This window comes from Acomys minous (genome assembly GCF_964271855.1).
Source record: "Acomys minous genome assembly, chromosome: 12".
Lineage (NCBI taxonomy): Eukaryota > Metazoa > Chordata > Mammalia > Rodentia > Muridae > Acomys > Acomys minous.
In genome coordinates this window covers 11717976-11734007 of record NC_140493.1, presented here as the reverse complement: position 1 = coordinate 11734007, position 16032 = coordinate 11717976, and the positions used below count along the sequence as shown (strand labels likewise).

Here is a 16032-nt window from a genome sequence, read left to right as displayed (position 1 = left end):
CTTACTCTTTAGAGGCTGAGTCAGGATGCAAGGACCCACACTTTCAGATACATAGCCTGGTCTATGATGAGTGCTATAGCCCATCAAGAGGCATCTTCCTGAATATTACATTATAAAATACACGGTGAAAAAAACCATAGTGTCTGTTGTTTCCTAAGACTTAGCACCAATATCTTTTTTTAAAAGATAGAATCCTTTCACTATTCATGGAAAGAAGAAATTGTTTAAAAGTTTGTTTAAAAGAAGGAGGAGAAGGAGGAGGAGGAGGAGGAGGAGGAGGAGGAAGAGAAGAAGAAGCAGCAGCTGGATATAGCTGGATATAGTGGCGCACGCCTTTAATCTCAGCACTTGGGGAGGCAGAAGCAGGTGGACCTCTGTGAGTTCGAGGCCGGCCTGATCTACAAAATGAGTCCAGGACAGCCAAGGCTACACAGAGAAACCCTGTCTCAAAAACAAACAAACAAACAAACATAAACAAACAAAACAAAAAACAAAAAAAACCCCATAAACCCAAAGCACAACAACAATAACAAAAGAGTTTCAGTTCTCTAAACAAGTCAGTAAAATACTAAAAAAAAATCTGAAAACTACACAGTGTTCCTCACTTAAAATACTTATGGAACACACATTCTATATTTCTTTGTCTAGGATTAAATATTTTTTTCAGTAATTTTAAAGGAATTATTATAAAAACTATCCAAATTATTTATGATGGGCTAATCATGGCTTTCCATTTGATCAGATCTGGGAATCGCAGAGACACAGCTTGGGCAGGCCTATAAAGGTATTTGTAGGTAAGTTACCTGAGGGAGAAAGACACATTGCCTTCCAGTGGTAGCCCAGATACACATGGTCCAAGTAATGAAAAGAGTTGTTTTTGTCTGCCTGTCTTTTCTCCTTGCTAGTGAGTGCATCTACCCTGTTGTTGCTGCTGCTGCTGCTGCTGCTATCTGAACACACTTTCTTTGGCTTTCAACAGTGGACTGAAGATCAGCAGCTATGCAGCAATCCTTCAAGCCTTCAGTGCCAGACTGAGACAGCTGAGTCATCCAGCCTCCTGGGCTGAGAAGTTCTCAGCCTCTCCAGGGTGAGAAGGCCACTGTTGAATTACCAACCACATGTAACAGAAGCTAAACTAAAAAAAAAAATCCCTTCATTATATTTATCAACTCTATAGGTTCTAGTCATCCAACACCTAGAGAATCTATAAGCACAGTTCATTAACACCAATTCACTATTATAGTATAATATTATAACACTATTAAAAGTGAATGTACAATGAAGTCCAACCCAAAACAATTACTGGTGTGTGTGTGTGTGTGTGTGTGTGTGTGTGTGTGTGTATGTATGTGTGTGTCTGTGAGTGTGTGTGTGTGTGTGTGTGTGTGTGTGTGTGTGTGTGTGAGAGAGTGTGAGTATATAGGCATAGTCAGTGAATTGGAAAGTCTCATTAGTTTGAAAGGATAGATTATCATTGGGAGAGCAGTGCTAAAAACAAACTCAGGATGTGGGATAGAAATTGGATTTGTTGACCCCTGGGGTTCTTGCCAACACTAAGAGATGGTGTAAAGAGCTTTCTGTGCAAGCTTGAGGACTTGAGTTCAGTTGACAGTGCCCACATAAAAACTCAGGTGTACAAGGAATCCCTGTGCAATGTACGGAATCATCACCTATCAATAAAACAGCGTTGACCTATAGCTGAGGCAGGAAATAGGTGGGAGTTCTGGGAGGAAGAAAGGATTCTGGGACAGAGCAAGGTGTAAGGATTTTGCCCTGAGATTCTGAAGAAGATGGATGTATGAAACTGAGCAGAGGTAACCAACCATGTGGCAGAACTAAGAACAGAATAAACAGGACATTAGTTATGAGCAGGTCAGGGACCATGCCTAGCTATAATGGCCTAGGCTTTTGTAAATATATTTAAGCCTCAGAGTCAATATTTCAGAAGCTGGGGTATGGGAGGAAAACATACATTTACATTTATGTTGGAAATCCAAGAATAATTGGAGACAAGAGTGCCAGTCATGTTTCCTGCCGACTGTGCTAGCCGCTCTGTGAGCTCCAGGTTCAGTGGGAGGCCCTGTCTGTCTGTCTCAAAAAAAAAAAAAAAAAAAAAAAAAAAAAAAAAAAAAGAGACTTATTTAGGTTCACCTGGTGTCTATTATCTGCTAGATTAACACAGCTGCTGTCTTTTTCTTGCACCTTTTCTCTAGGCTGAACACCTTCACCAGCTTTACAAATGCCTGCTTTAAAACCTTCTCCTGCCCCTCACTTGTCCTCACTTAACTTGGGGCTCCTAAGTATCTCCGGGAGCCCTAGTCAATGGCTCACCTTTGCTTCAGTGCCAACGCCTGAGGTAAACGCCACTTCCAGGGTCAGAACAGGAGTGGGAGCATGCCACTTTGTCCAGGAAGGAAGGATTGGACTCCCAGTAACTGAGTTTGGAAATCAGAATGCATTTTCTCACCAAAAACTGTAGTCAGTGCTAAAGCAGTTTTTTTTTAGATGAAATTTTGTTTTAGATATAATTTTGTTTTAATAGAATTGAGTTACTGGTACTCTAAAAGCCTTATGTTTGAGTGTAAAACACACATTTTACTCCAAATATAAGGTTGCTATGGGAATACAGCCAAATGTGTTTGTACATTTGAAAGAAAAAAAAAAGTACCTGGTTTAGCCATGTAAAGACAATGTTACAGGTGGGTCCCTTTACAGAGCCCTTTACAGAGAAACAGTAGGTGAAATCTTAATACAAAAACACTTGTGTTCTTCCCTTATTTTGCTTTACCCATCAGGTTTCTGCCTGGAATTTAGGCGTGTTTCAAAAACTCTTTCCTTGCTTTGTGAAGGAATTTTCTAATATTTGCCTCCATGCTATATCAAAATTAAAAATACAATGTTGCAAAGTAAGGGCATAAATGGCAAGCTTTTCAGAACAGGGACAGCAAAAACTGTGGCTGAGCTCTTCACTTCTGCTTCTCTGAGCAGCTCTCCGACTGCTGACAGAAACACATCCTCGGTAAATGTGTCCTTACAATTCCTTTCCGGTCACAGCCTAGTTCTAGCCACTTACTCCCGAACTAGTTGAAAGATCTTACCGTTATTTGTTTGCTTTCTGTCGATCTTTCTAGTTTTGTGCTGTTTGCCTTAAAACTCACTCTCAGAAGCTGCTGTTATCTTTTGGGAAATTCATTGTCACTACTAGAAGGTTTTTTTTTTTTTTTTTTTTTTAGAAGCAGGATTATATACATCCAGGCACCTACCTGCCAAACTACCAAAGGTAAGCTTCCTGCGACCCACTTTCTCGACAAGCCAGACTCCCACTAGAGTGAAAATGAAGTTGGTGAAAGCCGTAACTGAGGCCAGCCATATTGCAAGTCTGTCATCCTCCACGCCGGACATCTGCAGGATGGTTGCACTGTAGTACCTGCAAGCAAAGAACAGAGAAGATTGTTGTTGGTAGTTAGTCAAGGAAAGTGTCAATCAGACAGAAAGATGCAGCCACCTGAAAAAAAAAAGGCTAACAGCATTGTTGTAAGACTTCGTGTAAGCACTTTAAAGGCTCACAATGAAGGAACCGTTCTCAGGCACAGGTACTTGAGAGGGAGAAGGCTGAGTGCTTCCAAGATGAAATGTCCCACCTCTGACACTGTAGCAGCCACCAGGCTCACTAAAACCATTGAGGAGTAGCTCTAAGCCTATGAATAAAGAGACTGATATAATGTGGCCCTGGCGGGGGTGGAAAACGTAAAGGATCTCTGTAAAGAAGTGCAGGAGAAGGGTGTGTCAAGGCTTTGTACAAGATGAGGCGTTGACTTACGCCCAAAAGAATGGTTTGGTGGTTTCTGGGAGATTGTGTTCATCTGTGAGGTTAAGTCTCCAGCATGAACTAATTTTCTTGTTTACCTGAATTCAAAGAGACAACAGTTTTCTCATGAGATACTTTTCCATTGGAAGAATTCAAACACCAACAACACACTCTGAACTATGGCTCTGCCTAGCTTTGAGTCATTCTACACTTGACAGTTGGTGTTTAAGCAGTATGTGAAATCAAACCTGTTATTTTCATAGTTAAAAAAAAACTGTAGCTTCTAGATATTTATCAATACTTACGTATTTCAAAATAAAAATATGTCTTAAATATGTTTCTTTCATTTATCAATGGTTTGTTTGCTAGTTTTTAAATTAATGAAGACAAGGTTCCTACATGAATTATTAACAGCATTACAGCGCATTCATCCCAACAGAGTATTTTTCTTTTTAAAAATAGCAATCTGAATCCATAAATTACTGTGCAACATGAAAGGTATATTTTACTGATCACACTAACAATTACATAAGCCATTTGAAGATTTTGAATGATGACAGCTGTTATAAAACCACAAATCCCCAGAGGAATAACTCCTACCATGAAAACTGTGAATGTTTTCAGAGGATAAAGTGATGAAAAAAAAAATCTGTGAAGGCAATTCATCACACCCAAATGGTGATTTTTTAAAAAAAAAAAAGTTTTTAAGACCAATTTTCAAGTTTTGCTGCACATATTGTTACAGAGGTCTGTACAGCAAGGGTGTTTGTATCATCTGCAGAAGAAAATGAATCTAACAAGGCAGAACTAGTCAGGAAAACTCAAATGTGTGATGCTTGGTCCTGGCTATGCTACCCAGATGCCAGGGCCGTCTCGATATTCTAGCAATGAAAGCTGACACATTGAACAAAACCATTCTCCTAAAATGGAGCCATGGAAAGTGAAACAAGGCTTTTTTGATATTCTAATTTTTTTTTTTACTGCAAAACTGGCAAAATTGCCAGAGTTAATTTAGGGAATGCAAAAGAGAGCAGTGTTAAACTAAGTTGTTTGAGTTTATCTAAAATAGAATGTTATTTAGGTGCAAAACCATGGTTTGACTAGAGCTTTAGGGGCGACGTGCAATCAGACACTGTCCTGAGAGTTAAAAACTCAAGTCCGGATGTTATCACTTCAGCGTACTGTATAGGCAAAGCTAGTCTGCATTTGCTAAATATTTATTTATGGATTGTGTAATGATGTCCTCAAGAGAGCAGGCTGGTATTAGAGAATAAAACCGAAACAAGCTGCTTTATTTTACTATGTGGAATACAGAACAGAAGAAAAGTTGCAGGATCTTTGATCCCATTATGATCCCTGAGACTGTGAACTGCAAAAAAGCCTCCTTCTTGTTTGGTGTGGTTCAGCGCTAACACACACCTTTAATCCAAGAGCTTTCTGCTTATTGTAAACAGGTGATCATGGTGTGGCTCAGCCATTTAACAGCTTTCTGTACACAGGTTTAATAAAGTTAACCCTAGGTCAGGAGGTGGAGAAAGAAACCAGCTGACAGGGATTAAGTAGAAAGGAGGGGTTCTGAGAGAAGGGTATTTAAGATTGCATGGAGAAGAAGGAGCTCTTTAGCTTTTTGGCTTTTACTTCTTGGCTTTTTCCTCCTGGGCTGTCAGCTGAGCCAGCAGGCTCTTTGGCTTTTGGCTTTTCCTTTTGGAATATTGAGCTGAGTAGGAAGGTCAGCTGGGGGCTTTTTCTGCCTCTCTAAGCTGGCAAGTTTTCACCCCAGCATCCCATCTGGCTCCTGAGCTTTCATTGGTAAGATGGAACCTGTGGGGTTTTCTTTCATTATGACAACAAAGAACATTTTCATTTAATGTGTAGCGTGCCGTGCTTATGCATGAAATTTAATGGTTGGGGAGCCATGAAGGATCACAGGGCTTTTCCAGAAGGCACGGCAATCTGGGATGGCAGTGAAGGCAGAGAGACCAAAACACACAAAGGACAGAAATGTTTCATCTGGAACCCTAGTACTTAGTGTAGGCTGAAAGCAAGGGGGATATAAACACGGGCTGCCCAGATCCTTCTCAGGCGCCCTCACTCCCCCAAGTGGGCAATTCCTGAAAGCTACTGTAGTTGGGTTCTGTCTTACAGGCAATGAAAAAAAAGCAAATGGAACTAGAAGAGAAATCTCAAAAAGACACTTGTTCTATGAGTAGACTGCCCGAGAGACTTTTGGGTAAATTGACAGGCTAGAAACTGTGTTTGTCTGACCTGCTGAAACAAAGGTATCAAGAAAGAAAGACTCTATTGCAGGAAAGAAAAATAATGAACATCAGAAACCTAGGAGGGCAGCAGTAGGACAGCTGTAAAGTACACACAGAAGGGCCAAGAAGAAAGCATGGCTGCTCTCAGCTTCAGCTATGTGATCACATGACGGGATGTGGTTCTCTGGCACGGGGGAAGGAGCAGACATCTCATCTAGAGTGTTACTGGCAACTTGGGTCCTCCAGAACCTATAACACCTCACCTGTTGATGCAGAAATGGCTAAAAAGCCAGATTAAGAGCTCAAAATTGACCAAAAAGGGACCAATGGCCTCAAACAAGCAGCTGAGTAAGGAAATCAATCAGGACCCGGAGAGTAATGTCAGTAAGACACTAAAGAACAAGTAGGAAAAAAGAAAGTTCTGATCACAGGAGCAGAGAGAAGAGAAAAAAATCACAAGAGGACTAGATGAAAAAAAGGAGAGATAAGAAAGTGAACTAGAAGTCACTAATGTCAGGAGACTAACAGCATAAACAAAGGGTAGTGTAGCCATCTAGTGCAGAGAACTCACAGACTTACAAAAAATTAGCAGACTTTCTCAGTTACAACTTAAAATTCAAATGGCTTCCACTCACCAATAAAAAATATGCAGACTGGCTGGCTAATTAAAAAAAAAAAAGTCCTCTCTAAGAAACACAGGCCATAATTAAAGTTTTAGTGTGTGCAATACCAATATTTTCATGAATGAAGACATGAGGCAACTTTGAAAAGGTAACTATTTTTGTTTGCATTAGTGTGCTTTCATTATATGCCATAGGAGGTCCTCTGAGGACATGTTTATACAAAGGTGCTGAGTGCTCTGTGAACACTCCCCAGGACATCGCTGCTTTCTCTCGGCCCCTCCTATTCATTCCTTGTGCTCTTCTGGACAGTTCCACTTCTTCCATGCTACATATACACACATGATTTTATTTTATTTATTTATTTATTTTCTCTAAGCAAAGGCATTTATTTATACGTGGAAGGTAGTTACACACTCCTCACAGTAAAACATCACTTCTCCCTTAATATTCTTTTTCTTTTTTAAAGGCAGATTATATAAATGAACTGTGTTGATTTTCTTTAAAAAAAAAAAAAAGAAAGAAAGAAAATCCACACATGATTTTATTATCTGTGTATTATGATGACATATTTATCTAGGAACAGGAATGAGAGGGAAATGCAGTTTTCTTGTTTCTAGGAGACTGGCTTAAATTTGCTTAATATGACCAAGCATAGTTGCATCCACATTCCTGAAAACAATGTCACTCTGTTCTTGTGTCAGTCACCGTTTTATGCGGCTGGCTACCACTCAGTAGGCGTACTACCTTCTAAACCTTCATGCAATAGTTTGAGCTTTCAAGGGCCTAGGCCTCCGGTTAACGTGGGAGCAAAGGGTAGGAACCTCCTTCCTGTGAGAAGACAGGAACAGAGAAGGGAGTCCCATTTAGACTTGAAGCAGGACCCACTTCAAAGTTATTTCCTAATGCGAGTCAGATAAAGCATCTTCTTCTTTAAATGCTCCCTCCAAGTGCATCCCTCAGTCATCTCACAGGTGCCATCCCCTGACCCTCCCCTCCCCCCCCCCCCCCCCCCCCGGAAGGAGAAACCCTAGGACTGCCTGTGTCCACAGAAGACTCATTCCTGGCTTTGTAAAGAGGCTTTACAGATGGATAAGGTGGAGTCTGTACATGCGCTGCTGCTGTCTTAGGAGTGGCATGTGCCTTCCAAACTTGACTTTTAAATAGCAGGCAAAATAGTCTAAACAAAACAAAACAAAACAAACAAACAAACAAAAAAAACAACTTTTAAGAAGCAGTGAAAGAATATGGATAAGTGGTCACGTGTTTAACGTAATTTATATGTTGAACACACATGTGCACAAAGCACTTAAGAACTTTTAAAACTCCATTCTTTCCCTTCCAGAGGCTACAGCTTTTTCTTTATCAATCGTGCAGAATAAACAGATATATTAATTTTTTTTTTACTTAGGTTTAGTTAACATAAACTATCAAAATAATTAAGAGTTCTTTTTTTTTTTTTTTTTTTTTTTTGTTTTTCGAGACAGGGTTTCTCTGTGTAGCCTTGGCCATCCTGGACTCACTTTGTAGACCAGGCTGGCCTCGAACTCACAGCGATCCACCTGCCTCTGCCTCCCGAGTGCTGGGATTAAAGGCGTGCGCCACCACGCCCGGCTCAAAATAATTAAGAGTTCTTATAACTGAAAAAGATAGAAGCTCAGTGAGCAGGTTATATTTAGGAATATAAATGTATATGTAAACACATATAGGCGTGCAATAACAATTAATGGGGAAAAAAAGGAGACCATGAATTTGAAGGAGAGCAGGGAGGGGCATGTGGGAGGGCTTGGAGAGAGAAAAGGGAAGAGAGAAATGTTGTAATTATATGATAACCTCAAAAACAAAGTAAAAGAAGATAACGGCCCAAGACACTTGCTCTAGTCGGTGTGGACGACTGGTAAAAGAACAAAAGAAGCTGAAGCCTGTCACAGGGAGTTAGTTAGCCCTAGGAGTCAGCCGCTGAGACAGAACCGAACATGAAAGCTTATAAAACAAAAAAACAAATTCTCATAGCAAAAAACTATGAAAATATTACTGTCATAAGTCTAAAACACATGGAATGTGCTATTGCTGGCAATGAGGGCTGTCTTAAGTTGGCCAAATTAACTGCAGAATTTTGTCACAAATATGTTAATATGGCACCAAACTTGGCTGTACCAGCTTCTACCAGTAGCAGCTGGTTTGGGCCGGAAGGTGATCTGGCTAATGAGAAGACCAAATTAGAGAACAGCTGATCAATTATAAGTCTTAGAAAATGCACAGGCAAGTTTCATTTTTTGGGATCTTCCATTAGCTTCTAAAAAGTCTGTCTATGTTTATATGTCATACACAAGAGTGTATATACTGAAAACACAATTTAAAATGCCTTGATAATAATGCCAGCATTTGAGAAGACAGCCTGGACTATAAAATAAGATGCTAAAATGCAAATTGAAAGCAAATGAACTCTTCCTAAAGCAAAGACATGAACAACAGCAACGAGAGAGGGAGAGAGAGAGAGAGAGAGAGAGAGAGAGAGAGAGAGAGAGAGAGAGAGACAAAGAGAGAGAGAGAGACAGAGAGATTTTTCTCTTGACTGAGAAGTATTTCCTGTTGAAATAAAATAAGAGGGACATCTATGAAAAGTAAATCAACAGCTTTAAGAGGAAAAAATGTTTTAATCAAGGTATAATTTTTTAAACAAAACCTAAAACTTTGAAAAATATTTTATATACTCCTTTGTAAAATACAGATGCAAGATACAAAGGCAAAGATATAAATTAGAAAACTAGAAATTAAGATTGCGACTATTTCAGATCAGGCCTGACATTTGAGCTAATATACCAGTGAACGGTATATCATAGTAACCTTAAATTAAGCCATGCTCCACAAATTAGAAAAACCTGTGGGACAAGTAATTAATAATCATATTTAATACATGATAACAAATTTCAAATTTTAAATACTTGTATCAGTCTTCGGTTCTAATCAAGGAAAATATGACAAAGGTTGGGAGCCTTCTACAATTCCCTGATGCCCCCAACAGGAAGTCCCTCTGTCTTAGAAGCCCCTTTTGACATTCCACCTCTGGAGACCACAGGAAGAGCATGCATCTGCCTCACCAGCCTGACCCTCCTTTGCCCCTCACAATGCAGAAGCTCTCGAATCTGACCCTCAATTTACCAGTTTGCTAGGATAATCTACTCATTTTTTTCCCATAAAGTATTTTTGTACTTGATGCCAGATACTGGGACATTTAGGATCTCACTAATGCTTACATCTCCCAACTGTCAAGCTATGTGGATATGGCTACGAGTGACTACTCCAAACCCATTTGTATGTTACTGTAATTATATAATTTAACCACACACCAATAAAATGCAAACATTAAAAACTAGCTGTACTAAGTAAGAACAGATCCCTATTCTTTGGAGAGGCAAGGAGATAAAGCTGAGACAATTTTGTGGGAAATCATAATGACTCTGAACCAGAGAGATTCTTTTTTTGGTTTTGTTTTGTTTTGTTTTGTTTTGTTTTGTTTTGAGAGACAGGGGTTCTTTGTGTAGCCTTGGCTGTCCTGGACTCACTTTGTAGACCAGACTGGCCTTGAACTCACAGATCTGCCTGCCTCTGCCTCCTGAGCACTGGGATTAAAAGCGTGCGCCACCACACCCAGCCAACGGAGAGGTTCTTGTCCTGGCTTTCTTCTCCAGTATATTTCAATCCTTTTTCACTTGGAAAGAAACTAAAGCCTGAGATTCATGGACAATATGGATATGATTTACTCAATAAAACCAACAGGGTTGTTAAAATAGTGGGCATGCTGTTAAGGGGAGGTGAGAAATAAAATGTCCAGGATATGCTTATGGCGTGTCCCCTTAACTGTCCAAACCCGTAGGTCCAAATTATGTCAGATAAGAGGGCATGGCACTTGCCTATCATGTTTCAATTTCCCATGTATTCTAACAACATGCAGGGCTTTAATTCCTTCAGATCACCTGGTCGCCAGAGGCCAGGCTCTTTTCCTCCAAATCCTATATTCCCCAGAGCCTGAGGTGGTGGAGAATAAACTAGGGAGAATGACATGACCTTGCTTCTTTCTCTTCTTCACCTTCTGTTTGCTTTCTGGTCACTTACTATCCCACGGAGATTTGTGACCTGGCTCATAGTTTTCTTTTGACTATGTCTTTGTCGGATTCTCAGGGCGGTGCAGCTGTATGGTGTGTCATACATACAGAAGGGAATTATCAGACTTCCCCAAGGCAAAGCCACCTCCTCAGATCTGCACCTGAATCTCCAGCCACACAATTCTTTACTCTTAGAGACTCCTCCACAGGCCACTCCTTTCACTTGCCACCATCACTTACTGCTGCCCAGTCACCGTGGGTTCTCAAAGTATGGTGTGTGCGGACAGACACGGAGCCCCTTCAGCCACCCAACCTCCTGCCTCTATCTCTTAATTTGACAACACAACGTCTAGGAGCAAGAAACACTTTTCCAGCAAGTTTTCAGAAGACCAAAGATACTTTGGAAACTACGCTGCCATTCCTCTATGTTTTGGTTTCACTATCTTCGAAGTCTTAGCCTGTTCATGTTACAAACCACAGCTATTCGTATCCAGTTAACCCACTATGTACTTTCAGCTAACAGCTAAAGGGGTCTCCAGGATGTGGAATTTCTCACTCATGGGAGAATAATTCCATGGCACTCATCTCTCAGCCTGTACCCCTGAGTCATCCCTGGGAAGCATACTGACCTGAAGGGCACGATTTGACCATCTGTCCTCCTAAGCCATGAACTACAGGTAGCATTTGGATCCCTCCCATGAACTCATTAATATTTCCAGATGATTCACATTAGCCATCTCGCCTGAATTTGTTGCTTAAGAAATTAATTTGTATCTCTTTGATTACCCACATCCCTTTTCTCTCACATTACAGTTACTTTAATAAATACACCTACTTCTTGTACTAAGCTAATATTCCTGGAAGAATTGTTCATGTGTGTTTCCCTTTTGCAGTTGATATCACAGGCTGCTGATTATTTACAGGCATTTACTAGATGTTTACGCAAAGCATAACACGACCATAAACTCCTTTCTTCCTATATTTATCTTTGTAGATACATATAATTCATGGACTACGATGCTTTAACCTTTCTAAAGGCATAATGGGATAGTTTTAAATTTTGAATATTTAAAAATAAACATAATACCATTGATGAAAAGCAATACGACCATCCAGAGGGTTTGCAGAAATTAAAAGAGTCCTGGCGAGCAGAGTGAGAAGGACGAGTAGAGGAACTGTCCTGAAGGCCTTAGCTTGTCCACCCCCTCACTGCCCAGTGCTATCCTGCCTCCATGCAGCCATGGTCCTTTCTGCTTCACTGGCTAGCCTGCATTCCCGGCATCCTCCCAGTCTGAGACCAGGACTTCTCCTTGTGTTTCATGTTGTGTATGTTTTCGTATGGCTGTGTGATGAGTACGCAGGTTCAGGCGTGCACATGTAAAGAAAAGAAGTTGCGATCAAATCCGGTCTTCACTTAAACACAGTCTCTCTGATCTCAAAGCTCACTGGTTAATCTAGGCTGAGAAGTCAACTCCAGGACCCACCTGTCTCCTCCACCTTTAGCCTAATGTTGGGAAGCTATCCCTTCATTTAGCTTCCTCATAGCCCCTGGCTGTGAACATGGATACTGAGGACCAGAACCTAGCATTCATGTTTTCAGTGCCAGCACTGTACTAACTGAGCCATCGCTTTACTCCCCCCCCAAAAACAGTACTTAAAAATGACTATAAATAACTTGTGAGATTTTTATTCTAACAGTTATAGAAACTATATTTTCCTTCATCATTTATTGTGTCTTTAGCTTCAATTGGTGTCCATCTAACACCTCATTAGAGCAAGTCAGGGGGAGGATGGTGACAGTCTATTTAAAATTCCTCTCAGGAGTCTTATGAGGTTGAGAAAAGGGCAGGTCATGACATTTTGCTTCAGGAAAAGCACTGCTTATAGCAAAAGGGATTTTTAAAAGTATCTTAAACTGTGATGGCCTCAAAAGTTTGGTTGCAAGTAAAAGTTTGCCAGAATTTTTAAATTCTATATAAAGTTAACATTTTAGAACATGTTCACATGACTCAACATCTCCATGGACTCACTAAGATAATACATCAAGAGTGTGCAGAAGGGAATGAAGAAAAGAAAAATAATGTAGAGCTCATCTATTCAAAAAAGCAAAGCAAAACAAAACAAATTGGTAAGCATTCAGTTTCTATTTATTTTTTTATTCTTCTCAGTGTATAATGAGTATATACTACTTACATTTTTCCTATGAAATAGTAAGATTTTATACATTAGCACATGCCACATATTTAGGCACCATCAGCCCAGCACTGATCTGAGTCTACTATTAGTTTACGAAACCAAACATGAAATAAACACGAGGAAGTAACACATGTGTGTTTGTGTTTAGACAGGCTTTGTATTTTCTGAAATATGAAACAGCAATTAACACACAGCTATATTAATGACAATGCAAATATATTTTAATGTAAATGTAGTAATAGTAAAATGTCTCAATCTGATGCAATTAAAATGCATTTTCAGGGTCTATAAGGCACCAGACACAGTGGAAGAGTAAAAAGATGGGGGGGGACTTATATTCCACAGAGGGAGACCACCAGGCTCCCCAAGCTACAAGCCAAAAGAGAAGGCAAAGTGGTACTTGACCATGAAGACAGTAATGAATCCCATCTTGCTACCCGAATGCACAATTGGTGACTCCAATTACCCAGCTTGTTCCAGGCCAGGCAGCTGAATACAGCAACCCCTCCTTTCCTCTCCTCACTCAGCCAAGAAGTGCTTGGGCGCAGCTCGTCTCCACTTTGACTCAGTCCCCAAATCTCAATTAAAGTTTATTTTACTTCATTGCCTCTCCATATACTTAAGCACTCGTCAGCTTTGTTTGAAACGGGGAGACTTTGGAATGACTGTGGAAAAAATTTATTTTTCTTTCCCCAAATATCAGAAAGAAAGAGGATCAGTTTTTCATAGGCCGGGAACTAGTTGAGCTGGAACAGCCCTGGGGAGAGGACGTTCAAAGAGAAGCCTGGCATGCCCGTGCATCATTAAACAGTCAATTAGGCTGCCTGTTTGGTGTGGGCATGCTGATAGTGCCGTGTTCTTTGATGTTTAAATAAAAAAGGCCCTAGAACTGTGCTTTATTCACTCCAGAACACACACACACACACACACACACACACACACACACACACACACACACACACTTGATACACAAGCATGTGCTTCTACATGCTCTGTATTAACCTCTTTGTTTTCTGTATAAAAAGTATTCCTATTTTCAATTCCTATTTCCAGAGGATAAAAGCCAGGGCAACTCACATCTCCATTGGGAACAACTCAGTGTCAGCAAAGATGTGCCTTGAGTAGGCTTTCCCAGGAGGGTCCTTCCACAGACATGGAACACAGAGGGAAGAGGAGTCCTCTATGCCCTCTATGGTACCACAGGAAATGGTGTGCTGGGGACTTGTTACACACTGAGCAGGAGCTGAATTTTGCGTATTGCTTATTTGTTTACATAGATCTTCTTGGTGTTTTTGAAGTAAGGTTTCACTCCAATGGCCTTGAATTATAACGCAGTGGTTTTCTGGTCTCAGCTTCCTGAGGTGTGCGCCAGCATGCGCACCTCAGCTGACTGCCAACCCAGAGTCATTTACTTCTTCATTTTGACCCGCTCACACTAACCCATGTTAGGGTGGCCTAGAACCTGCACCAAACCCCACTGCCTCAGCCTCTGCACTGTTGAGGACATAGACACGTGCCAACACATCTGGCTCCGAGCAGGAGCTTTTTCCTTTCCTTTCTGCTACTTCTATTTTGATAACCAATTCTAAAGCCCGATTTAATTAATTATTACAATTCCATGGCAAAGTAACACTGTTTTGTTGTGAAGGTCATTGGTGTATTTTTTTCTGAAATCCTTTAGAAAGTTTTTTTTTTCTTCTTCTTTTTACAAAGGCAGAGAAATGACAGCATCATTTGTGTGAAGATGAAAGAGGTTAGACCTGGAGTGAAGAAACATATGGTTCTGCTTGCCACTGCCTGAGACCCTCTTCTGGCTTTTTTTTTTGTTGTTGTTGTTGTTATTTACATAGGGTAGGAATGGGTGGGGTGGCAGTTTGGATGGACTGGGGAATCAACTACCCCCTTTCTTCTAATTGTAGGGTCCCTAAGGTCAGCTTGTTCCTGCTTCTTCCTCCAACCCCTACCCTCTCATAGCCTTGTGCAGTGCAATGCTTAGAAACGCTCCTGGGTTCATCTAACAGGTGGGGGAAAATAAAACCGTAATGAAAGGCGCGACTGTATTAGCTTAACGGTAAGCCACGAAGAACCATGGGGTCATGCAGGAAGCAGCGTCCCCTGGGCAGGCTGCCTTCAATGCCTATAGTCTGCTGCCTGTTCAGCTTAGGGGAGAAAGCATTCCAAGATTTTATCCAGAGAATTTAGGGGGACGTCTTTACAATCCATGACAGGCTGCAACGTCTTATGGTCTATAGAATAACTCACAAACAAATTAAGTCATTCTAAATCAAGTGATTATCAGGGGTAGAGAAAACCTGTAGTGATATATGATGGATAAATAATGGAGGGATATATTTCAGTTTACAGGTTAGAGTTGGCCATCTGTTTAATGTAACGTAAAGAGTCAGAGACATAATTAAAGACCAATGTAGGAGGAGAATCTTGAGAGCATTGCCTTTGTTCTGGTGTTATTTTTATTTATTTGTTTATTTATTTATTTATTTATATTGTTAAGGTACAATACTGTTTCTCCCCTGTATCAATGTCCCCATTGCTTAAATGTAATGATGTGACTTTGTGTGGTAAAAAATATATATATATGCTTTAGACAGAATCAAGGTTGCCAAGCAGATGGCACAGTGTTGAGCTAGATTAGACTGAACTATCCAGGCGGGCCTAATGAAATCACAGTGTTGTCCCATGCTGAAGAGAAAGACGGAAAGTAGAGGGCATGTGGCCATGAAGACAATGCCTACTAACTCTAAAGACAGAGTAGGGAGAGGTACGAGCCCATTGAGATTGAGGTAAAGAGATGGAGTCTCCCCATATCCAGGCTGGAATGCAGTACTGCCAAGATGACAAAGTTTTCCTTAGTGAAATCTCTGCCAGGTTTCTGATATACAGGACTATGAGATAAAAAAACTGATGGTATTTTTTTTTTTTTTAGCAACAACAACAACAACAGCAACAAAAACCACCCAATATATCCACTGATAAGCCAGAATTACAGGACTGGTTACACAAATTATGGCCGACCCACATAAAAG

The 16032-nt window shown here is 40.5% G+C and overlaps 1 protein-coding gene across 1 annotated transcript in view; it reads right to left on the bottom strand.

Annotated features, from left to right (window-relative positions):
• The window catches only part of SLC2A13 (solute carrier family 2 member 13), a 289570-nt gene that overhangs the window by 72459 nt on the left and 201079 nt on the right, over window positions 1-16032 (bottom strand). Inside the window, exon 5 of the mRNA XM_084748255.1 lies at window positions 3264-3427. Within this exon, the coding sequence (XP_084604381.1) occupies window positions 3264-3427 (164 nt within the window). The remainder of the gene's footprint in view (window positions 1-3263; window positions 3428-16032) is intronic.